At 42.9% G+C, this 26,242-nt stretch overlaps 1 protein-coding gene across 7 annotated transcripts in view; it reads right to left on the bottom strand.

Moving 5' to 3' along the window:
* The window catches only part of OSBPL1A (oxysterol binding protein like 1A), a 141,279-nt gene that overhangs the window by 27,841 nt on the left and 87,196 nt on the right, over positions 1-26,242 (bottom strand). For 6 of the 7 annotated variants that reach the window (XM_084620925.1, XM_084620924.1, XM_084620926.1 and 3 more), the window contains 2 exons: positions 25,002-25,164; positions 4,592-4,769 (listed from right to left, as the gene is read on the bottom strand). In XM_084620925.1, the coding sequence (XP_084477051.1) occupies positions 4,592-4,769; positions 25,002-25,164 (341 nt within the window). The remainder of the gene's footprint in view (positions 1-4,591; positions 4,770-25,001; positions 25,165-26,242) is intronic. The other variant, XM_084620927.1, reaches the window with a different exon arrangement.

Below are 26,242 nucleotides of genomic sequence, written 5' to 3'. Positions count from 1 at the left end.
GGGTCACTTACCTCTCTCTTTTGCATGCATCTTTCACTGACACTTCCATAACAGAAAAGCCGTACAAGGGCTGATACTTTAAATTTTCAAAATGTGAAATACTGTTCTCAAAACCAGTAGCTATACATGCATGAAAAGATATTGAACAAAGTCTGGCTTAAAGCAAAGAAATGCCCAGTCTTTTACAAATATATTGCCTCCTACAGTATATAGGAATCTGTGGAAAACAACTTAAGTTCTGTACTAATTTTCCACAACTATCCAACAACATATATTCACCTTTTGAAGTGTGGGAGTTCAGTGAAAGAGGAAATTGGTAACTAATGGAAAGCTCCTTTTGGATCAAACATGAAAGGAATCACAGATCCTTATATTTTAATAGATCTGCTATTCTAAACTTCAGTAATCTGAAATGAGGTGAACTGGTCGTCCTGAAGACTAAGTGTAAACATTTCCTTTGTTGATGCTTTTATGTGCATGTCCAGAAGAGGACAGTGTCCACCACGTAGTTAAATTTGATTTGTAGTATTTAATTAAAGAATAGACTGGAACTGAGGCAATTTGTGAAGTGTACGTACTATTTAGCAATGAGCACTTCTGCATAGAAAGCTATGAATATATTTTTCTAGCTTGCCGATTTATATAGGAGGATGCGTTTAAGAGAGGCTGGCTGCTAGCAACATGTAATCAGCAAGGGATTGTTTTTCAATAAAAGTACCCAAATGTTCTTCTCTTAAACTCACCCTCGTATATAAATCACCAAGCTAGAAAAAAATTATCATTCTTGTGTGTGAAAGTAATCTTTCATGGATTAAGCCTATTTCCTTCATTGCTTATAATTACATCAGCTAAATTTGAAAGTGATGTCTGCTGTTTTCTCCATAATGTGCTCATATTTATTTTGTTGCTGCAATACCAATTTTGAATGGATCAAAATGTTCTTTCAGGGGTTAAAAATTAGAGACCTAGAGATATAGAAAATTAAAGATAGTCAAATATTAGGCCTAACCATATTGATAGTGTCCCAGTGAATGAGAGAAGGGTTGTAAACTAGAAGTTTACCTTCAGTATCTCGAAGCAGATTTCCTTTCGGAAGTCATTTATAGAAGGCAACCACATTAAGAAAGTTTCAGAAAGTTAACTTTAGCTTTGCATAATGAAAATATTTGTTCTACTGTAAAGAATAACTAGCAATGATAGTGGCATAATTTTAAAGGGTTGCTCCTCAAAAAAAATCACTTCTGTCTGTTTTACTAGTAGGTAAAACAAAAGATTAATATTGTAGTTACAGTAAATTTATTTTTTTATCTTGTTTACTTTATGTATTTGACACTGTTAGAGTTTGTCTCCCCATATACAAACTTTCTTGTGTGTGTGTGAGAAAGACTCATGAAGAAAAAAGAAAACATTTTTAATCATGAGGAAAAAACAACAAAAAAACAACAACATGTCAGGGAAGCTCAGTGGCAGCTGTAACAAGCTACTTTTCAAACCCTCCCCCCTCCTTTTTTTTTTTTAAAAATTGGTTTGATTTCAAACTATCCCTTTAAATTTAAGTGACAGATTAGACTATGAACATTTCCAGGCTAGTCATATTTCGGTACCATTCTTTTTGCTGTTTTTCAATCTTCTGGGTTGAAATAAGTGAAAAAGGCTTTGAACACGTTTTAGCTTGAAGAAGTCCACCTCATAGATCGAACTGGCACCACACCTCATTAAGTTCCCAATTCTAATTATTGGGCAGGTGTCCTGTGCTCTATATCAGAATTAGTTATATCACCCATATGCAGATCAGATGGATGCAATGTCACTGAGCAGCATCATATAGCAAATTAGCAGCACATTCAACGTTATCTTTGGTTTCAGAGTAGCAGCTGTGTTAGTCTGTATTCGCAAAAAGAAAAGGAGTACTTGTGGCACCTTAGAGACTAACCAATTTATTTGAGCATAAGCTTTCGTGAGCTACAGCTCACTTCATTGGATGCATTCTGATGTTATCTTTGATATTTTCAAGTTATATGCTACCACCTTTCTAGTAGGAGTCAATGACAATGAGAATTTCAACAGCTGGAGCACAACACTCAAGTGTTTCCCAACAGTTACTCCTTGATACAATCAGGTTATTCATATTAACAAAAGTGATCACAAGGAATATTCCTCATACCAACTAGCTTTGTTTTTCATTTCCTTGGCTCACCAAATTTATTCATTTTGCTCTAAAACTGAAATAAAGGCAGATGAGGTCCCAGAATGCTTCTGACAGCAAACATTGGAGAATGGGCTGGTAAAAATGTTAGCAAGCTGGATATGCAACATTTGTTCAAGGACCTCCAGCAAGACTTAAGTTGAAAGGCAAAACAAAGCAAGCAAGAGTTAAAATACTGTATTAAAAAAAAAACTAGGCCATTGAGATACACTAGTCTGAACAGTGTCCAACATAAAGGAAATCAAATAAGTAACAGTGCCAGCAGTTACATCAAACTACGAAGATGAATCTGTTTACTCCTTTTAGAGCCCAATTCAGGAGTTCTCCTCTTGCATATTTAAAGAGAAGTGAAGCTAACAGAGGTTATTAGGTGCGACATATCTCCTCAAAACATTCTAAGCTGTGTGTGTTAGTTTGATGATCACCATCTAAGTTTTTGCACTTTGAGGACAGACTGCATCTAAAGGATATATTCTAAAATAAGCATCCAAGTAGTCTGCATCTAAACATTTTGTAAAAAAGCGTGCCTACTGGTCCAGTTACATAACATGAGCAGTTGTGGTGTAATTATGTCAAGCAGCTAAACGCATTAGCATTGACCAAGAATCCAAAGACAGATCAAAACACTGAACAACTTCTTCCGCCATGGAAAGTTCTCTTCGAGGCAAAGTTTAGATTCACAGTACTCTGCGGGGGAACCTATTTGCATCACTGTATTTGCAGACACCAAATCCCAAAGTGTCGCCAAGGTGCCAGGTAAAGAGCTAATGTTACTATGCAATATACAAGATATATTCGCTATCTGAGCCTTTCTTCAAGCAATGTGCCACAGCAAATTAGAAATCGTTACAAAAATGGTTACAGCTAAACCAGTTTTATGAAGAGCACTAAACATTAAAGGATACAGGCAAGACATGCAGCTAAGGAATGGAAAGGGAGCCTAGTGATCAAAAAGTTTAATGAGACACATTTGTAGGTGGAAAGTGGAGTAGTGTCAGGGGACTGAAGAATGAATAATGGAGCTTAGAGGCTCTAGTCACCTCTTGTTTACAATTCTGACAATATAAATTTTATAACAAAACTTGTGGAAACTAGCCAAGCTATTGTTTCCTATACTTTGAGAAAACTGGCTTTCGTTTAAACTTTTCCAGTGGATTGTATTTATATAATGTAGCAAACAAATGCAACTGTCATTTTTACAGAGGGTCTTAATGGTCCTCTCCCTCTCTTCCCAATTTCTCAGGCAACAAAGGGGGGATTACAAGTCTCCATTCTGAAACATCCACTTTCACCGAACATTTTCCTCCCTCCCTCCAGCTGCTACTATAGGACTTTCAGGTGACAGGTGAAGGCACAGAGAAGAGATCACCAATGATAAACAAAAAGTAGTATCATTAAGGGGTCTTAAAGGAACAACACAGTCCGTCAGCATCTTTGCTTGACCCTAGTACTCAACACTCCTTGCCTTTGCTTGGTTTGGGAGGCGCTGATGTTCAGAGGTGGAACCTGACATCAAGTCTCCCACATTACCATGCACTGCAATGGCCTCAGAGATTTAGTTGTGAAATGCAGATGTCAAGTAACTAAGGTACTGCTTAATGCACTTGAGCGAAAATGCTATTTTAATGCCTGCCTTAAGAAGTATTATCCCATCTGTTAGTAATTGTGACCTTGCTTATTTCCAAAGGGCCAGTTATAGATTGGTACTTTAAAAACATGTCAATGTTGGGACTGAACTGTAATGTACACGTTAAATTGCCTCTGCACTGAAACTTGAGAATAGTGGTATCTATTACATCTCATTAACTCTGGCCCTATTGTCCTCCTTTACCGGCAGAGACATGAACAAACAAAAATGGATTAATTGGACCGCATAAAATGAACCTACGCAATGTACATAAGTTTTAAAATAAAACCCTTGTGTTTAGACTTCAGTTTATTGTGATGTCAAGCTAGCAATATTGTGATTCAGTCTTAATACAAGTAGGGAGATCAAGTGACTGGAAACTAAAAAAAGCAATAGGATGCACAAATCATTAAAAATACATGATGAAATAAGAGCTAGCATCGATTTCAACAAGACTTTTTAAAATGAGTTAAAACATGTCCATTTTAAAGCATTTGCTATCTATATATAAAAAAATGTATACCCTTGCTTACTAGTTAAAATGGAATGGTATATAATAGTTTACTTCAAAATGGTGATAGTCTGTTAATGTAGGAGAAAGGATTCCTTATTAAAAGCACAGAGCAACTATCTGCTTTTCATTTATCATACCCCAGGGAAAAATATCTACAATTATCTTTCACAGGAGTCTCATGGTTTTTGCCTACATGGCAATAAAGTTTACAGTAGATCTTTAAAAAGAATAGGCAACATCCTACCTGTGTTTTTTGATGCCATTAGACAGAGACTCTCCACCACCACCACAGACCTTTCCACCTCCACCACAGACCTTTTCTTCAGACATGCTGGAGGTTATTGTATTGTTGGACTCCACACTGTCCTCTGAGTACGTTGTTACTGTTTCAAATCCACTTAATGATTTTTCAGATTCTGAATCTGCAAGAGAGCAGGTGCATGTTAATGAATATAAACTTCAATGGTAGACTTCACAGACTAACAGAGACCTTCTTCCTCATACAAAACTCTGAAACCTAAGTAGGTTACTTTGTTCTGATGACAGTATCCGTCTGGTAACTACTAGTACCTCAAGACTGCTGATACGCCATACCTAGAAATGGATTAAAGGATCCTGGGTCTTTTGAGATGGGGGGTGGGGGAGGAGAGAGAGAAAAAGAGAGAGAAAGGGGAGAGAAGAAGATAGTGGGACTGCGAGGAGAAGTAGATATGCTGGAGGTAGGGATAAGATACAGAGGGACCTAGACAAATTGGAGAATTGGGCCAAAAGAAATCTGATGAGGTTCAACAAGGACAAGTGCAGAGTCCTGCACTTAGGACGGAAGAATCCAATGCACCACTACAGATTAGGGACCGAATGACTTGGCAGCAGTTCTGCAGAAAAGGACCTAGGGGTTACAGTGGACAAAAAGCTGGATATGAGTCAACAGTGTGCCCTTGTTGCCAAGAAGGCCAATGGCATTTTGGGATGTGTAAGTGGGAGCACTGCCAGCAGATCGAGGGACGTGATCGTTCCCCTCTATTCGACACTGGTGAGGCCTCATCTGGAGTACTGTGTCCAGTTTTGGGCCCCACACTACAAGAAGGATGTGGAAAAATTGGAAAGAGTCCAGCAGAGGGCAACAAAAATGATTAGGGGACTGGAACACATGAGTTATGAGGAGAGGCTGAAGGAACTGAGGATGTTTAGTCTATGGAAGAGAAGAATAAGGGGGGATTTGATAGCTGCTTTCAACTAGCTGAAAGGGGGTTCCAAAGAGGATGGCTCTAGACTTCTCAGTGGTAGCAGATGACAGAACAAGGAGTAATGGTCTCAAGTTGCAGTGGGGGAGGTTTAGGTTGGATATTAGGAAAAACTTTTTCACTAGGAGAGTGGTGAAACACTGGAATGCGTTACCTAGGAAGGTGGTGGAATCTCCTTTCTTAGAAGTTTTTAAGCTCAGGCTTGACAAAGCCCTGGCTGGGATGATTTAATAGGGGATCAGTCCTGCTTTGAGCAGGGGGTTGGACTAGATGACCTCCTGAGGTCCCTTCCAACCCTGATATTCTAGGATTCTATGATTCTAACACACACGCACGCGAAGTATGTCAGTTTTTACTTAAAGTTAATCCATTTTAGGTCTTATTTAAAACTCAGCGCCAGTATCACATTAAAACTACTGGCCCAGCCAACCAGAAACTAGTGCTAGTTAATGAAGTCGGTATTTCAGAATTTCATTTTAAATTAACAATTTCTTGTTCTTCCCCTACTCAGATTGCACATGAAATACGTGTTAAATGTATTAGTTCTAACTTGTACGAGGTGAATTGAAAAACACTTTCTTTTGTTTATCATTTTACAGTGCAAATATTTGTTATCAAAAATAATCTACACCGATTTCAGTTACATATACGACAATGTAGAAAAACATCCAAAATACTTAATACATTTCAACTGGTATCCTATTGTTTAACAGTGCAATTAAAACCACAATTAATTGTGATTAATTTTTTTCAGTTAATTGTGTGAGTTAACTGCAATTAATCAGCCTACTTTTTTTTTTTTTTTTTTGGCAACCGCGTTACACTGTTGACTCATATTCAGCTTGTGATCCACTAGGACCCCCAGAGCCCTTTCCGCAGGACTCCTTCCCAGGCGGTCAGTTCCCACTTCTTATGTGCGCAACTGATTGTTCCTTCCCACGTGGAGTACTTTGCATTTGTCCTTATGGAATTTCATCCTGTTTACTTCAGACCGTTTCTCCAGTTTGTCCAGATCATTTTTAATTTCAGTCCTATCCTCCAAAGCATTTGCAGCCCCTCCCAGCTTGGTATCATCCACAAGCTTTATAAGTGTACTCTCTCTGCCATTATCTAAATCATTGATTAAGACATTGAACAGAACCAGACCAAGAACTGATCCCTGAGGGTCTCCACTCGATATGCCCTTCCAGCTTGACTGCAAACCACTGATAACTACTCTCTGGGAATGGTTTTCCCAACCAGTTAGGCACACCATCTTACGGTAGCTCGATCTAGGTTGTATTTCCCTAGTTTGTTTATGAAACGGTCATGCGAGACAGTCTCAAAACACTTACTAAAGTCAAGAGATACTGTAACTACAGCATCCCCCCATCCACAAGGCTTGTTATCCTCTCAAAGAAAGCTTTTTGGTTCGTTTGACGCTATTTGTTCTTAACGAATCCATGCTGTTACTTATCACATTATATTATAGGTGTTTGCAAATTGATCGCTTAATTATTTGTTCCATTATCTTTCCAGATACTGAAGTGAAGCTAACTGGTCTAATTCCTCGGGTTGTCCTTATTTCCCTTTTTACAGCTGGGCAAATATAGTCCATTTTGCAGTCCTCTGGCATCTCTCCCATCTTCCATGACTTTTCGAAGATGGTTGATAATTGCTCAGATACCTCCTCAGTCAGCTCCTTGAATATTCTAGGGATGTATTTCATCAGGCCCTGGTGACTTGAAGACATCTAACTTCTCTAAGTAATTTTTAAACTTGTTCTTTCCCTATTTTAGCCTCTGCTGTTACCTCATTTGCACCGGCTTTCACTGTGTTAGACATCTAATTTCTATTAACCTTTTTGATGAACACGGAAACAAAAAAAAAAGTCATTTGACACTTCTGCCAGTTCCACGTTTTCTGTAATTGTCCCCCCATTAAGTAATGGGCTTACCCTGTCCTTGGTCTTCCTCTTGTTTTTAAATGTACTTATAGAATGTTTTCTTGTTACCCTTTATATCTCTAGCTAGTTTGATCTTGTTTTGTGCCTTGGCTTTTCTAATTTTGCCCCTACATACATGTAGTATATTTGTTTATATTCATCCTTTGTAATTTGATCTAGTTTCCATTTTTTGTAGGACTCTTTTTTGAGTTTCAGATCATTGAAGATCTCCTGGTTAAGCCAGACTGGTCTTTGCCATACTTCTCATCTTTCCTATGCAATGGGATAGTTTGCTCGTGACCTTAATTTCTCTTTGAAAAAGTGCCAGCTCTCTTGAACTGTTTTTTCCCTTAGACTGGATTCCCATGGTATCTTGCTTATCAACTCCTTGAGTTTGCTAAAGTCTGCCTTCTTGAAACTTGTTATCTTTATTGTGCTGTTTTCCATTACCACCATTCCTTAGAATCATGAACTCTACCATTTCATGATCACTTTCACCTAAGCTACCTTCCACTTTCAAATTCTCAACCAGTTTCTCCCCATTTGTCAAAACCAAATCTAGAACAGCTTTCTCCACCTTCTGAAAGAAAAAATGGTTTCAACACATTCCACTATACAATATACTTGTGATATGCCATAAGAGCCCAGAGAGGAAAAGGAAGAGGTAGACTTGCTTATTGTATGTACATAGTTTGCACTGTTGGTCACTTACAAGGCTATCTTAACCTTTGACCCCTCTCTGGTCTGCATACAGCCCCTCAGATACTAGGGTCTCATGCCCTTACCTTGTTTAGGATGCAATCTTGTGATTCTCCCATGGGGGGCTGTAGCACAGGGCACAATCTATCAGCCAGGATTATTCTGTAGGCTTAACTAGGTTTGGAACCTGTGACCAGTGGTAAACAGTGACCAGATAGACTTCTTCAAACAAAGTATTGTCTATTTACCATCAAAAGAATAAAAGAGAAAATATGCTTATCTATCTTACTTGGAGGCTTGCTATCCCTCAGCACAGACTCTAGGCAAGTCCCTCTTTACTCCAGACCCCTGACTTCCAGGGTCTGTGAAAGCCACTTCTTGTCAGCAACTCTCCACAAACATTCACCCCCTCTCCACAAAGAGCTTTTTCTCAGCTTCCAGGACTTTTAGTTCTCCTGTGTTAAACTGGAATTCATCTTAAGCTAGTCCGCTGAGCTCAAACAGGGGGTCAGAGATGGGACAAACCAAATAGGTCTACCATTCTCCTGCTTGCATGGAAAGCTATTGTCCTCTTTACTGAGTATCTATTGTCAACCCCTCTTGAATTAATCCCTTGTACTCATACAGTAAACCTTCTCTTACAGCAGAGAGATTTGGAGCTGCTCTAGTGCTCTTCTGTAAAACCTTTGAATATTATATGTTCTGTCACAAACAGATTGATCACTAGAGAGGAAGGGGAATTTCTAACTAGCTGAAAAGAAAGCCAGTCCACATCGTGGAAGCCAAAATTCACAAGTACCAGAGGACTGACCAGGCAGCAGGAGGCCCTTCTAGGCCATGGAACTGTAGCTATGTGACAGTTATATCAAAAGTACACTGACAGCAGGCGTGGTGAAGGTCACCAAGACATTAATCAAGGGAAGATAACACGCAGGTGAACCCTGACAGCCTAGGATGAACAAGAGTGCTAATTTCTAGAAAGGGGAATTCAGATAATAAATATATCTGAATAAGAGAAGTTGCAACACACAACAATGCACAAGGATTAAACTGAGACCAAATACTAGACCAACACCAAGGCAAGTAACAAAAACATTAGCTTGGGGAAGAAATCCACATATTGTCTAAGCAGGAAGCTGTTAACCAAAGATCAATTCTTCAAGTTAATGAAAGCTACAAATGAAGTACAGTGCCATGTGCATCTTTAAACAGCATAACCGCAGCCACACTAGCGGTTTGCAAGGATATAGTTAAAACCATGTTTAGACCAGATCTAGAGATTAAGCACTACATGAAAAGATGAGCCAAATCAGGGCAGTTTTAGTTTTACCAAAATCCGGCTTGACATTTTGTTTTTACCAGTCTAAGATAGTTTTGCTTTGTGATTTACAGTCCACGTTTCCCTGCTTACTTGTGATGTTCAGAAAGAGGTCTATCACCCCTCACCCCACAATTTACACCTGTTTAGCCAGTTTCTGCACTGCAGACGCTAAATTTGTGATTGCAGAACCTCCAAATTTGAACTCAGTTTAGATATTCCTCCTGAAGTCTGTATGGTTACCCAAAGCTTATCCGGATAATTCATCTTGCTAGAGGATACCATTAAGCCTTGGAAAATTGTGTCCCCACACAATACTTCTTCCCCGTTCAAGCACACTAGCTAGGTTTCGGGGAGTCTACATTTAAGTATCTGACTCTGGGATGAAAAGCCACACTGCTGCTATTTAACTTTGTTTTTATGCATCTTAGTAGTTTCTGCATGTTTTCCCAGTATGGGAGGTTAGAGATACCTGGAAATGTTGTGAGCTCAGTCTGAGAGCTTGTCTACATGGGGACATCCAGAAAAATTAATCCAAATGAACTAAAGGTGTGAATATGAAGTGGATAGTTAAATCACATTAAATCCCTATGTGGATTTTGTTTTTCAGCATTAAAGTGGCCTCAACTAAATTTCACTTTATTCACTTACTTCCAGAATGAATCAAGTGAACCTGAATTGAGGCCACTTTAATTCTGAACAAGGGTGTTCACATATGGGTTTGATGCAGTTTAACCCACTACAAATGCACTCGCTGTTAGTTTGGGTTAGTTTTCTGGACAACCCTGTGTAAACAAGGTAGCCTGAGTTAGCCTCTGTCAGCAGAGAGTTCAGATTTACAATAAGCACCATTTAATACACTCCAATGTCAAGACATACTAAATCAGAAATGTCAGTTTTACTATAAAAATTTGTCTTGTGTAGGTCAGAGCTCCTTTCAGAATCTGACATAACACCCAATATTTACTGGCCTTCCGTGCTGTACCACTGGATGTTACGATGAATTATACATAAGCACATAAACCAAAAATAGCATTAAGAGAAGAGCCTTAGCAAAATGGCATTTCTTCAGTAACTGACCTCAATGTATTTCTAAAAGCAGTATACAGTAAATATGCAAACAAGATTATAACAGGGACTTTCATTTGTAAAATGCAAGAATGTTGTCAATAGGAAAAACAACAAGGAGTCTGGTGGCACCTTAAAGACTAACAGATTTATTACTTTAAGTAATGAGGGCCACAGATTCTAAAATGGGTCTCCAACCTGCTTAAGTTTTGGGGGGCCAAAACACAGACCTGTCAGTTACTGGCTCAGGAATACATTCTTTATGCAGAAGAGTGAATTGAGATGTCTTCTACAGCTAGGACAAGACTGTGTTGTAGCTAACTAAGTTTAAAAAAAAAAATGAAATATGCCTAGTGCATAGAAAAAATGGTTACTCACCTTCTCATAACTGTTGTTCTTCAAGATGTGTTGCTCATATCCATTCCAATTAGGTGTGTGCGCACACTGTGTGTACAGTTTGCCAGAAGGTTTTCCCCCTAGCAGCACCCATCGGGTTGGCTCTGGAGCCCCCTGGAGTTGCATCTTCATGGTGCAACATATAAGGCCCTGATGCCTTGCCAGTTCCTTCTTAGAATCATAGAAGATTAGGGTTGGAAGAGACCTCAGGTCATCTAGTCCAACCCCCTGCTCAAAGCAGGGCCAACACCAACTAAATCATCCCAGCCAGGGCTTTGTCAAGCCAGGGTTAAAAACCTTTAATGATGGAGATCCCACCACCTCCCTAGTAACCCATTCCAGTGCTTCACCACCCTCCTAGTGAAATAGGGTTTCCTAATATCCAACCTAGACCTCCCGCAATGCAACTTGAGACCATTGCTCCTTGTTCTGTCATCTGCCACAATTTAGAACAGCTGAGCTCCATCCTCTTTGGAACTCACCTTCAGGTAGTTGAAGGCTGCTATCAAATCCCCCCCTTACTCTTTTCTGCAGACTAAACAAGCCCAGTTCCCTCAGCCTCTCCTCGTAAGTCATGTGCCCCAGCCCCCTGATCATTTTTGTTGCCCTCCGTTGGGCTCTCCAATTTGTCCACATCCTTTCTGTAGTGGGGGGCCCAAAACTGGATGCAATACTCCAGTTGTGGCCTCACCAGTGCTGAATAGAGGGGAATAATCACTTCCCTCGATCTGCTGGCAATGCTCCTATTAATGCAGCTCAATATGCTGTTAGCCTTCTTGGCAACAAGGACACACTGCTTCTTGCCAGATACTCCAACAGCAACAAACAGCTGGTTCAACTTACAAAATGGCTTAGTTCGTTCAATAAAAAAGGCCAATGCATGCCGCATATCTACGGAATGGAGCCTCTGCTTGCGACTACTGGCATGGCGTTTTGTGAAAAAGACTGGAAGGAATAGGTCTTGATTAGTGTGGAAATTCGAGACCACCTTCAGGAAGAATGCCAAGTGGGATCACAGTTGCACCTTATCTTTGGAGAAAATGGTATACGGAGTGTCGGATGTGAGAGCCTTGAGCTCGGACCCCCTTTTGGCTTATGTAGCCTTTTTGGTTACAATAACCTTATAGGAAAGGTAGAGGAGCGAGTACATCGCTAGAGGCTTGAATGCCCCCCCCCTTCCCATCAACCTTGGGAGTATCAAGTTAAGGTCTCAAGCGGGGGTGGCTGCTGAATAGGATATAATCTGATCAATCCCTTGAGGAACTGCTGCACCATTTCGTTAGTGAAGATGGTGCATCCATGCTCTCCTGGGTGAAAAGCTAAGATGGCAGCCAGGTGAACCTTTATAGAGGAGTGAGACAAGTCCTGCTGTTTCAACTTTAGGAGGTAGTCCACGACAAAGGGGACCGACGATTGTGTTGGAGGGATACGATTTTGCGAGCACCAAATCGCGAATCTCTTCCACTTGGCTAGGTTATCGCTCTGGTTGAAGGATTTCTGCTACCCAGAAGAACCTCCCCCATGGGGTCTGAGCATGCAAGTCTAGCGGGTTCAACCACACAGCTTCCAAGCCATGAGGTGGAGAGATTCGAGATTGGGGAGTTGAAGCCATGCGTATTGCTTATCCTCATCCGTGATGAGGTCCGGAACTAGTGGTAGAGTGATTGAGTGTCCACCGATAGCTCCAGTAACATGGTGTACCAATGCTGATGTGGCCAGGCTGGTGCCACTAGGATCACCGAGGTTCCGTCACTCTGGATTTTGAGGCGACCTTGTGAATCAGAGGTATGGGAGGGAACGCGGAGAACAGGCAGTCCTTCCATGGAAGGAGAAACACATCTGCCGACAAATCTGGGCTGTGGTTTAGGAAGGAGCAGAACTGTAGGCACTTCCTGTTGGCCCTTGTGGCTAACAGATAGATCTGGGGAACTCTGCCCCGCTGGAAGATATTGTTTATTATGTCCAGGTGGATAGATGACTCGTGGTTATGAAAAGACCTGTGAGGTGGTCTGCTAGTTTGTTCTGCAACCCTGGAAGCTAGTACACTCCATACTTTTGGAAGCGTCCTATGCAGAACTCCCACAGTGGGAGGGCTTCCTGACATAGGGGAGAGGAGCGTGCTCCCTCCATTTGTTGATATAAATTATCGCTGTTGTATTGTTTGTCAGGACCAATATGCACTTGCCCTCCAGGAGAGGCCGAAAGGCCTGACATGCCAGCCGGACTACCCTGAGCTCCCTTATATTGATGTGAAGCATCAATTCCTCCTGAGACCAAAGACTCCGAGTTCTGTGCTCCCCAAGGTGTGCCCCCCACCCTGTGGCTGAGGCTTTGGTGGTTAGACATCGGGATAGATGGGTCCTTGACTAGTCAGTCATCTGCCTTTTCCAACTGACATACATTTGGTAAACACCAGAGGTGCCGATGATAGGCCAAATGGTAGTACTGTGAATTGGTAGTGGGAACTCCTGACTGTAAACCTTAAGAAGCGCCTGTGAAGCGGGATTATGGAAATGTGGAAGTATGCGTCCAAGCTGAGAGCAGCATACCAATCTCCTGAATCCAGGGACGGGATGATAGTGGCCAGAGACCATTCAAAACTTTAGTTTCTTCATGAACCTGTTGAGATTGTGCAGGTCCAAGATGGGTCTGAGGCCCCCTTTTACTTTCGGAATTAGGAAATACCAGGAGTAAAACCCCTTTCCCCGAGCTCCGGTGGAACCTCTTCCACAGTCCCCGCTGATAGGGAGGGTTTGTACCTCCTGAATGAGAAGTTACTCATGAGAGGGGTCCCTGAAAGGGGGTGGGGTGGGGGCAAGGAAAATTGGAGAGAATATCCCATCTCTACTGTGCGAAGAACCTAATGGTCTGAGGTGATTTGGGACCATGCTCAGTAGAAATGGGATAGACATTCCGAAAATGGGAAAGAAAGATCCAGTTGAGAGGTGGGTATAATGCCCTCGGGCGCATCCTCAAAAGGTCTGCCTCGGGCCTGGTGGCTGCCTGGACAACCCAGACCCCCTGTTATTTGGGGATTGGGGTTGGCAATGGCAATTCTGGTTTCTGGGACACCTACAGTTCTGGTACTGCCTAAACTGCCCCGGTATGGTCGTGTCGTGGGTTGAGGCCTAAATTGTCTACACTGGGAGGCAGGGGAGTCTTTCAGACTGTAGAGTATAGAGCCTGTTTTTTCCAAAAATTACATGGCCCCCTCAAATGGTAGGTCCTGAACTGTCTGTTGGACCTCCCCAGGGAGGTCCGAGGCCTGCAGCTATGAGCATTGGCACATTGTGATGCCCAAAGACATCGTCCGCGCTGCAGAGTCTAACACCGTTTGCAGCAATGTCCTGGTGACAGTCTTGCTCTCATCCACGAGAGCAGAGAATTCCGGATTAGAATCTGTAGGGACAAGGTCCAAGAATTTGGACATTACATCCCATGATTTGAAAGTTATAAGGGCTAAGGATCGCCTGCTGATTTGCGATATGAAGCTGGAGCCCTCCGATGTAGTAGATCTTCCTCCTGAAGAGGTCCAGCTTCTTTGCATCCTTAGCTTGAGAGGTAGGCCCTTGCCTTTCCCTCACATTAACAGCAGTCACTACCAACGAGTCCAGCAGGGGGTGGTTAAACAAGTATTCATAGCCCTTCGAGGCCACAAAGTACTTTCTCTTGACTCCCTTAGCTGTAGGAACCAGAAAGGATGGTGTTTGCCACAGGGTTTGTGTTCTCTCCTGAATGGTCAGGGGAAGGGCCACCCTAGTGGATCCTGCTGGGGATAAAATGTTCACCATTGGGTCCGACACCTTGGTGACCGCCTCCATCTGTACCCCGAGATTCTGAGTGGCCCGCCTCAGAAGTTCAAGGTGGGCTCTGCTGTCAGGAAGGGGAGGCCCTGAGGATGTTCCTGCCACTGAGGAGGAGCCTGAAATTTGTGAGGCCTCCTCCTGTCCATCTGGCTTCTCAAAACGCTGCAGTTCCATCCGCAAATTGGAGTCTGCTTTGGTGCCGGCCCCGGTACCGGTTGTAGCCGCATCACAGTCCACGATACTGAGTGTAGCCGCGGTGCCGGCTGCAGTACCAATTGTGTTGCTGGCAGTGGTAGCGGTGGCTGATGCCTAGGAGAAATCTCTGGCCCTTCTCTCAGACGTGACCGAAAAGAAGTGTACCGAGGTGGACCCATTGGGACTGGTGGAAAGCCCATGGGGTCCAAAAGGACCACTGAGCCAGTACTTGTCATTGTGGTGGCCAAGGTACCAAAGGGAAAGTTTGGGTCATCCCCGCTGACTGGGAGTGCCAGTGGCTACGATGTCAGCTTCCCTGGGACATAAAAGTCAGTGTCCAATGTGGATTCCGACGAGTCCGCATGCAGAGACCATGGCAGCGCCATGCCTGTCGGTGCTGGGGAATCTGTGCTGGGGCAACGTAGATCATTGCTGAATCATAGCTGGCTTGCCCCTGGACTTCACTGGTGGCCCCTGAGACATTTGTGGCCTCAGGTCTGGTGCCATGACACCATGGTTGGGGGACTGTAGACCTGCCAATGTTATCAGGTCCTGCGCCGCCTCATAACTCTTGGTGTGGAAGGGAGGTCCAAATCCTCCACCTGGGTCTCCTCTGGTGTTTCCGGACCCAATGGTCCCTCCCATGGGCCTGGAGTCAACTGTACTGGCTGCTGAGCTGGAGGGGAGGTGTGGTCTTGCACCCGACTCCCTTCCTTGGGTTCACGTTCCCATGCGTGGGAAGGGGAGTCCCCTCTATCAGTCTTCCTGTGCTGCTTCTTCAGGACAGGAGACTGAGTGGTGCTGAAATTGATCCTGTGCCGTGCCCGGCACTGGGGAATGCTGGTGCCAAGGGTCTCTGACCCCAGAGTCCTTCCTCAGCACCTGCCGGATTAAAGCCGGTGCACTGATGCAGAGGTGCCGTGTCCATGGGGCTCAACTCAGACTGGGGGTGGAGAGCTGCTTCCATTAGCAGTAACTTTAGTCTGATCTCTCTCCTTCATGCGGGGGCGAAAGCTCCTACAGATCTTGCACCTGTCTGCTTGATGGGACTCCCCCATACACTTTAGACAAGCTGAGTGCGGGTCGCCCTGGGGCATAGGTTTCTGGCAAACCCCGCCCGTCTTAAACCCCTAGGTCCAAGGCATGCCCCAGACCTGGGATAGGGACTGGGAAGCGGGGAGGGAAACACCTCCCAGTACCTCAAGTCCAGATGTCTGTCTAACTACAACAATTTTTAAAAACTGTCATTATTTACAAAAAATACGCTAGAGGATTGCTCGAAGACGAGAGATGAAATGCTCTGACGACCGCCACTGAAAATGAGAAGGAACTGGAGAGGCGGTGAATCGGCAGGGCCCTATATGCAGTGCCATGCAGGCACAACTCCAGGGGGCTCCAAAGTTGATCCCACGGGAAAAGCCTTCCGGTGAACTATGCACGTGGCCCGCACACACACCTAATTAGAATAGATATGAGCAAGCACAAGAATGTGAACTTTGTTATTCTTTAAAAAACAATACCATCCCTTATCTTTCCACAGGGCAAGTCAGATCTGTGAGTTCTATTATTTCAAGTGTAGGCTTCTACTAGCTCACTAATTCGCAAAATTGCAGGTAAGTACTTACATAAAACAGCTCCTACAGAGGGATTTTAAATTGGCTGTTCGCAGCTCAGCGAGGAAGAGAATTTGGCCGAAAAAGCAAGTCACAGCTGAAGTAGCCATGCATATAGGCCATTTCCTGATTGAGGTACTACAGTGTGCCACACCACCCTCTCAAAGAACACTGACAATGCCTGTGTCACAGCCTGGCCCAATCCAACAGTCTGTTGTGAGTGCACCCAACTGCTGGATCCTATGTACTTCTAAGCCAAATGGGTCTGGACAGGGACTAGTTACTGTTTCCAGCTCTGGATTTGTAAGGCATGCTCTTACACCTCTTGTCTGAGCCTGAGCCCTTCCCTGGCACATGGGACTATGCAATCCTGCCACCCCAAACCCTGGAACCAGGGCCTCAGGCTTCCTGAGCCTCCCTAGTTGCTTACTGTCAGACTCCTAGGCTGTGATGGTCACTCTGGACTGCTAATTTAATCCCTTCAGGGTCAACATGGCAAGACCACCACAGAATGGATTCCAAATTCAAACTGGAGGTCATCATGCCACCCCCACACATCCCACTGCCACAGCTCGCGTGTCAGCTTTGCTGTCCTTTTAAAAAAAAGGACAACAAAAAAACCACCCACACCCCACAACACATGGAGGACCAAGCAGCCAGCTTGCAGATTTCTTCCCAAGAAGTGCATCTCAAACCTACGCCTTCAATTTCCGGACGTTTATTTTTTGGCTATATATAATGTTATTGTGCATGGGATTCCAAGCCACTGCTTTTTCCTTCAGGGCAACAGTTAGGGACAGGAGCAGTGGTGAGATATGGAGTTTACTTTAGGGCTGAAAGCTGGGTTCATTTAGAGAACTCTTGGCCTCATGACAAAAGCAGCAGTGGTGGTGCTCTGTGGCTACCACTCCAAATTAGAGCTGGCTGGAAAACTGAAATCCCTTCCTGTGGGAGATTCCACATTTTGGAAAAAAATTCCATTGCGGATTCAAGGAAAGAAAAAAATGTTTCTTGACAAATAAAACAATCTCAGCTTCCCAACTGCCCACCTGGAAAGCTCTTGTCAATTTCCCTTTCCTCAAGGCTTTCAGGCAGGCAGGCGTTTTGGTGTGGTTTGTGTTTCCCAGATTAACAGGATTTAGGTGGGAAGGCTATGACAGATTCAGAGGTGGCAGTGGGAGTGACCCATGTAGCAGATGACACAATGAAGATGACTGGATGTGGAAGCTGTGGTATGTACATGATCCTGGAGGGGGCACCTGGTAAGAGTTTTGTCTGCATGAAATGCCGTCTGATAGAGCTGATGGAGGAAAAGATCAGAGGTTTGAGAGATGCAGGTGGAAAGTCTGGTAGAGTTTAGGAAGGGGTTTGAGCAGATTATGGAGCAAAGACATGAGGTATCTGAAGGGAAAAGCTCAGACTTGCAGATGGAAGCAGGACTAGGGAATTCTGAGGGGAGACTGGGTGAGGAAAGTGGTCAGTGGAAGCATGTGACTAAAAGAACTAGGCAGAGGAAAAGACGGGCTAGTGAAGGAGAAATAGAGCTTCAGAATAGGTTTGCAGAGTTGGAAAATGAAGAAGGGGCTCAGCAGGTAGTCACTGAAGGTGACAGGGCAAGGAAGAAGAGAAGAGCGGTTAGTCCTATAGGAAAAGGGGAAGAGTTAATGGAGATTACACCAAATATGAGCCCCAGGAGGATACAGGATGGGTTAAAAAGGATTACAAGGGAGAATGGGAATGGAAAAAACTTGCAGCCAGAGGGAACAGGGGATAGACTGGAGAATAGCACCATCACTAGGAAAAGGCAGGTCTATGTGATTGGGGACTCTTTACTGAGAAGAATAGATAGGCCTGTAACCAGAGCTGATCCAGAAAATAGGAGGGTGTGCTGTCTTCCAGGTGCTAAGATACGGGATGTAGACCTGAGGTTGAAAAGGATTCTAAAGGGAGCGGGAAAGAATCCCCTAATTATCCTTCATGTGGGAACAAATGATACAGCTAGATTCTCGCTGGAAAGTATTAAGGGAGACTATGCTAGGCTGGGGAGGACGCTTAAGGAAATTGAGGCTCAGGTGATCTTTAGTGGGATTCTGCCTGTTCCTAGAGAAGGGCAATAAAGGTGTGACAAGATTATGACTATCAATAGATGGCTTAGGCAGTGGTGCTATAAGGAGGGCTTTGGGATGTATGGCCATTGGGAGGCATTCATGGATAGAGGACAGTTCTCTCGGGATGGACTTCATCTGAGAAGGGAAGGAAAGGAAATAGACTTCTAGGATGGAGGCTGGCACAACTGATTAAGAGAGCTTTAAACTAGGAATTTGGGGGAGATGGTTGGGAGATGTCCAGGTAATCTCCACGCCAGAAATTAGCATAGAGTGGAAAGAAAATGAAGTAAGAGTGGATACAGCTGTAGGTAGGAGGAAGGGCAGTGTAGATACAAGTCTAATAGGTTATACTGGTAGTAAAATAACCGTGCCTAATAGGGTACAGAATGTGAGTGAGGCCAAACAGCAAAAATTAAGATGTTTGTACACTAATGCAAGGAGCCTAGGTAACAAAATGGAGGAACTAGAGTTACTGGTGCAGGAAGTGAAACCAGATATTATAGGTATAACAGAGACCTGGTGGAATAGTAGTCATGACTGGGCTACAGGTATTGAAGGGTATGTGCTGTTTAGGAAAGACCGAAATAAAGGTAAAGGTGGTGGAGTAGCACTGTATATCAATGATGAGATAGAATGTAAAGAAATAAGAAGCGATGAAATGGATATGACTGAGTCTGTCTGGGCAACAATTAAATTGGGGAAGAAAACTATTAGAGCCTCCCCTGGGATAGTGCTTGGGGTGTGCTATAGACCGCCGGGATCTAATTTGGATATGGATAGAGCCCTTTTTAATGTTTTTAATAAAGTAAATACTAATGGAAACTGTGTGATCATGGGAGACTTTAACTTCCCAGATATAGACTGGAGGACGAGTGCTAGTAATAATAATAGGGCTCAGATTTTCCTAGATGCGATAGCTGATGGATTCCTTCAACAAGTAGTTGCTGAACCGACTAGAGGGGATGCCATTTTAGATTTGGTCTTGGTGAGTAATGAGGACCTCATAGAGGAAATGGTTGTAGGGGATAATCTTGGCTCAAGTGATCATGAGCTAATTCAGTTCAAATTGAATGGAAGGATTAACAAAAATAAATCTGCAACTAGGGTTTTTGATTTCAAAAGGGCTGACTTTCAAAAATTAAGGAAATTAGTTAGGGAAGTGGATTGGACTGAAGAATTTATGGGTTTAAAGGTAGAGGAGGCCTGGGATTATTTTAAATTAAAGCTGCAGAAGCTATCAGAAGCCTGCATCCCAAGAAAGGGGAAAAAATTCATAGGCAGGAGTTGTAGACCAAGCTGGATGAGCAAGCATCTTAGAGAGGTAATTAAGAAAAAGCAGAAAGCATATAGGGAGTGGAATAAGGGAGGGATCAGTAAGGAAAGCTACCTTATTGAGGTCAGAATATGTAGGGATAAAGTGAGACAGGCTAAAAGTCAAGTAGAGTTGGACCTTGCAAAGGGAATTAAAACCAATAGTAAAAGTTCTATAGTCATATAAATAGGAAGAAAACAAAGAAAGAAGAAGTGGGACCGCTAAAAACTGAGGATGGAGTGGAGGTCAAAGATAACCTAGGCATGGCCCAATATCTAAACAAATACTTTGCCTCAGTCTTTAATAAGACTAAAGAGGATCTTAGGGATAATGGTAGCATGATAAATGGGAATGAGGATATGGAGGTAGACATCACCATATCTGAGGTAGAAGCGAAACTCAAACAGTTTAATGGGACTAAATCGGGGGGCCCAGATAATCTTCATCCAAGAATATTAAAAGAATTGGCACAAGAAATTGCAAGCCCATTAGCAAGAATTTTTAATGAATCTGTAAACTCAGGGGTTGTACCGTATGATTGGAGAATTGCTAATATAGTTCCTATTTTTAAGAAAGGGAAAAAAAGTGATCCAAGTAATTATAGGCCTGTTAGTTTGACATCTGTAGTATGCAAGGTCTTGGAAAAAATTTTGAAGGAGAAGGTAGTTAAGGACATTGAAGTCAATGGTAAATGGGACAAAATACAACATGGTTTTACAAAAGGTAGATCGTGCCAAACCAACCTGATCTCCTTCTTTGAGAGAGTAACAGATTTTTTAGATAAAGGAAACGCAGTGGATCTAATTTACTTAGATTTTAGTAAGGCGTTTGATACTGTGCCACATGGGGAATTATTAGTTAAATTGGATAAGATGGGCATCAATAGGAAAATTGAAAGGTGGATAGGGAATTGGTTAAAGGGGAGACTACAACGGGTCCTACTGAAAGGTGAACTGTCAAGTTGGAGGGAGGTTACCAGTGGAGTTCCTCAAGGATCAGTTTTGGGACCAATCTTATTTAATCTTTTTATTACTGACCTGGGCACAAAAAGTGGGAGTGTGCTAATAAAGTTTGCAGATGATACAAAGCTGGGAGGTATTGCTAATTTAGAGAAGGACAGGGATACCCTACAGGAGGATCTGGATGACCTTGTAAACTGGAGTAATAGGAATAGGATGAAATTTAATAGTGAGAAGTGTAAGGTCATGCATTTAGGGATTAATAACAAGAATTTTAGTTATAAGCTAGGGACGCATCAACTAGAAGTAACGGAGGAGGAAAAGGACCTTGGAGTATTGGTTGATCATAGGATGACTATGAGCTGCCAATGTGATATGGCTGTGAAAAAAGCTAATGTCGTCTTGGGATGCATCAGGAGAGGTATTTCCAGTAGGGATAAGGAGGTTTTAGTACCGTTATATAAGGCACTGGTGAGACCTCACCTGGAATACTGTGTGCAGTTCTGGTCTCCCATGTTTAAGAAGGATGAATTCAAACTGGAACAGGTACAGAGAAGGGCTACTAGGATGATCCGAGGAATGGAAAACTTGTCTTATGAAAGGAGACTCAGGGAGCTTGGCTTGTTTAGCCTAACTAAAAGAAGGTTGAGGGGAGATATGATTGCTCTCTATAAATATATCAGAGGGATAAATACCAGAGAGGGAGAGGCATTATTTAAACTCAGTACCAATGTGGACACAAGAACAAATGGATATAAACTGGCCACTAGGAAATTTAGATTAGAAATTAGACGAAGGTTTCTAACCATCAGAGGAGTGAAGTTTTGGAATAGCCTTCCGAGGGAAGTAGTGGGGGCAAAAGATCTATCTTGCTTTAAGATTAAACTCGATAAGTTTATGGAGGAGATGGTATGATGGGATAACATGGTTTTGGTAATTAAATATTCATGGTAAATAGGCCCAATGGCCTGTGATGGGTTTTTAGATGGGGTAAGATCCAAGTTACCCGGGAAAGAATTTTCTGTAGTATCTGGCTGATGAATCTTGCCCATATGCTCAGGGTTTAGCTGATCGCCATATTTGGGGTCGGGAAGGAATTTTCCTCCAGGGCAGATTGGAAGGCCCTGGAGGTTTTTCGCCTTCCTCTGTAGCATGGGGCACGGGTCACTTGCTGGAGGATTCTCTGCTCCTTGAGGTCTTCAAACTACAATTTGAGGACTTCAATAGCACAGATATAGGTGTGAGGTCTTTTTTAGGAGTGGTGGGTGAAATTCTGTGGCCTGCATTGTGCAGGAGGTCAGACTAGATGATCATAATGGTCCCTTCTGACCTAAATATCTATGAATCTATGAAATGACACCTCAGTTTTCCTGACAAAAAGTTGAAAATTTTCAGCAAAGGTGAGTTTTTTCCCCCATGAAAAAGTTCAGTTTGAGAAAAGGGCATTTTTCAACAGGAAAATGATGAACTCCTGACCAGCTATCCTCCTAATTCCAATAATTGTCTGACTGATATAACTGCTATTAATGAAGGCATTTTATAGATCGGGAACAGACACTCAAAGATGATCAGTGGAATAGAATGCCTATCTTTAAGGAGAATGGAAGAGCCTGACTTGTTCAGCCTAGCAAAAGGCAGGCTGAGGGGGGATATAGGATTGCTTTCTGTAAATACATCAGGGAGATAAGCACCAGAAAGTCCGTCCTTTAGCCAGAATCTCTTTTCAATGTCAGTACAAGCACAAATGGATATACACTGACCATGAACAAATCCATGTGGGAAACTGGAAAAAGGTTTCTAACCATCAGAGTGAGGTTCTGGAACAGCCTCCCAATAGGTGCATTGGGGACAAACAGTTTTGAGAGCTAGACAAATTTATGAGTAGGATTGCATGATGGGGTTGATTATGATGGTGAGGGGCAGGGCTCGGCAGTCTTGTAGGTATCTTCTGGTTCATGTTTGGAGTTTCTAAAAATCTCATGCTTCAACCGGTAATCTGCAGGAGTCAGGAAGGGACTTCCCGTGCTCAAGTATGCACGCGCACACATACAACATACTGGGTTGTGGCTTTGTCTCCTTCCTCTGAAGGATTAGAGATGGCCACAGCTGGAGACTGGTCCACACCATCCAATATCCCTTTCACTGGTGCTTGGCTGCATCTAACTGATGAACATATGTGCTGTCAGGAAGGAATTTTCCCCCAGGTTACATTGACAGCAGCCTTAGAGGTTTTCCACCTTCTTCTGTAGCGTGGGATTCAGTTTGCTTGCCATGATCATCTGGGAACATGTCACTTGATCAATTCCCAGCCACTGCAGGGGCCTCAGGCGTTGGTGCACTTTGGTCCCTCCTATTCTCTACCTGTGGAATATAGTTTTAATCTCCTAAAGACTAATAATTTGGTCTAATTTCAGTTGTTGGGTTTAATGTGGGTGCTGAATGGTTGGGGGCTTATAATATACAGGAGGCCAGACTAGGCCCCTTCTGGCCTTAAACTCTGTGACCAGATTGAAATCCTAGGATTTCAGAAAACTGCACCCCAAATCTGCATTATTCAACGTCAGTCAACTCCTGCAGTTCAACCACAAGAAATCCTTTTGACTGGAAATCCCCTTCAAAAGTAAGAAACCTAGACAAAATGTAGAGGGTGCATTAGCCTAAGTTTTAATTTTAAAATTAGTTTTCCACTGTTCATTATGGAATTCCCCCTCCTCACCTCTGCCATCACCACAGACAAGGGACTTCTTTCCTTTAGCCAAACACAAGTAGGTAGGGCTTACCTTCAAAACTACTTAGGAGACTCCTTGATTAACCAATATGGATCTGGTGAAATATAAATACCACTGCTTTTTATTCCTTGTGTGTGTCACAGAACAATTTCCAGGACAGTGTGAAGTTCTTCAGGGCCAAGAAATAAGATGTTATTACACCAGAATTATGACGCCTGAGTTATAACACCAGACTCAGCTACCACTATGGGTATGCCTACACAAACATAAGAGATCACAGCATGGTTGGTCCAGGTCAGCTGACTCAGGCTGTGGGGCTAAAAACTGATGTGTCGACACATTCAGGCTCAGGCTGGAGCCCAAGCTCTGGGACCCTCTACTCTCGCAGGGTCTCAGAGCTCAGGCTCTAGCCCTGTGGTCCCCAAACTTTTTACCTTACACCCCCCTCGGAGCCAAGAGTGGGGCTGTGGCTGCTGGAAGGGGGGGTGAGGGGCATGCCACAGACAGGGGTAAGTGGGCTGAGGCTGGGGCTTAGAGTGAGTTCAAACCCTAACTATGTTCAGATAAGGATCTGGACACTTTTGATCTAGTCTTTCCCTAAGAACACCCTAAAATATATTTGAAGATCTAAAAATACATGCACACATCCTACACCCTTACACCCCAGACAAAATAAACCAATCTTCAGAGAAACAGACCTATGGAGGCACAGATGTCATTGTGCTCAGGTGCTTTTAATTAAAAAATTGCATTAAAATTTTAGTTCAATACTGACATTTAAGTTATGGGAAAGAAGGGGAACTGGCACCTCAAAAACAGTCATCCATCCCCCAGCCTGTGACTGGGGACAATCCTTAGCTCAATTCATAATGAAACATTGTAAAGAAAGCAAAAAGTTTCTGTGAGTCATGTCAGCTGTAATTGAAAGTTTCTTGGCTTGTGTTTTTACAGAATACCCTTACATTTTACTTGATAGAAAAAGGCTGAGGAAGTAGTAGCCATTCTAGTGATCAGCCCTGCCACAACCAAAGTTTTGCGAACTCTGCTCGTGGTAGACGGAAACATGCCACAGTTCTAGGCCCAGATTCAGGCGGTACTTAAGCACTTGTTTAACTGAGTACATGAGCAGTCCTGCTGCAGTAAAGCAAATGCTGAAGTACATTTCCATACAAGGTGCCCTAGACGGTACAACTAGATTTGGACCCCTTCCATTTACAAACAAACAAACAAACAGACACACAGACATTTGCCACATGTTCAAGTTCTGTATGTTATTTGCTTACCTGAAACAGCATCATAGAACTGTTCCTCACTAAGGATGCTCAGAGGCGGAGATCCTTTAACTAGAGACTGCTCTAATTCATGGTGTTCAGTGGCTAGTGTCTCTAGTGCTTCTGACAAGATCTTGTTTTTCTCCTGTTCATGCTCCAGTTTCAAATTCCTCACCTATAAGTAGACACATGTATGAATAGAATCTATCCTTCAAATAGCTTGGAGAGACACATTCTTGGGAGAGATGAGATTTTAGTTGGTCTTTGAACCAGTTATTTACAATAGAAACTGAAGTAGCTATAGCAGCCGTGTTGTGTTACTTGTGGATTAAATGAGCAATATTACAGGATAATTCTGTTCCCACATGATGATTTTTTGTCTCAGCATTTTTTAAACTATTGAAAAGTCTTTCAAAAAAGAGTTTAAGGTTTATATATCAGAATTCTGCAACGGAATTCAACACACAGCTATCTGACTGGCTGACGTTCCAAACAATTACAAGTTTTAAACGATGTTTCCCAGATTTGTTTGTAGTCAGAATAAAAAAAAAAAAAAGCCTGTTCTAGTGTTTAAACTGGATTCACATGCGGCAAGCCAATTCTACTGTTCTGCTCTAATTTGGGCCAATTAATATAATCCAGTTGCATTTCTCAGCAAGTGAGAGTTACATAGGTGCAAATATTTAATCAACATCTTAAAAATTGGAGTGTGTTAACCCCTAGAATTACCGTTTTCAAGTAAGTTAAGGAAGTGAAAGAGGTGAGATGAAAGGAGGGGAAAGTGTGACCGGCTGATTTGTCTGTGATGTAATGCTCCTAACACCCCATTGTAAACTGTTCATAGAACAGCCACAAACTGACATGAGCAAGGAAACTGGGGGGAGGGAAGAGGGCAAGAAGAGACTGGCTAGCAGATGGGTTTTGCATTAAAAAAACCCCACACCTATTAAACCTTTGTTATTTTCCTGTGGTGCTACAAGCGTCACTGTCTTCTGAGCTCCAAGAACTACTAATATGAAAGCAGTAACATATCCCTACTATCCCTCCTCCTCCCTGTGCTATTCCCTCCTTTTCTTTCCTTTTAGGGGAAGATTTACACTTGGACCTCTCCCAGAAAGCCTCCCCCGCCCCAACAAGCCCTCCACCTGCTGCCTTCCCTCCAATCCAAAGACTGCTTCAATCTTTGACTTTCTCCATCCCCCCACACCCCCGCTCTGCTTTTCCTCGACATCCCCAGTGTAAAGGCATTCAGC

The sequence above is a fragment of the Lepidochelys olivacea genome, assembly GCF_965140295.1.
Source record: "Lepidochelys olivacea isolate rLepOli2 genome assembly, chromosome: 2".
Lineage (NCBI taxonomy): Eukaryota > Metazoa > Chordata > Testudines > Cheloniidae > Lepidochelys > Lepidochelys olivacea.
Note: the sequence above shows the minus strand (reverse complement) of the source record. Positions and strands in the feature narration are given on the sequence as shown.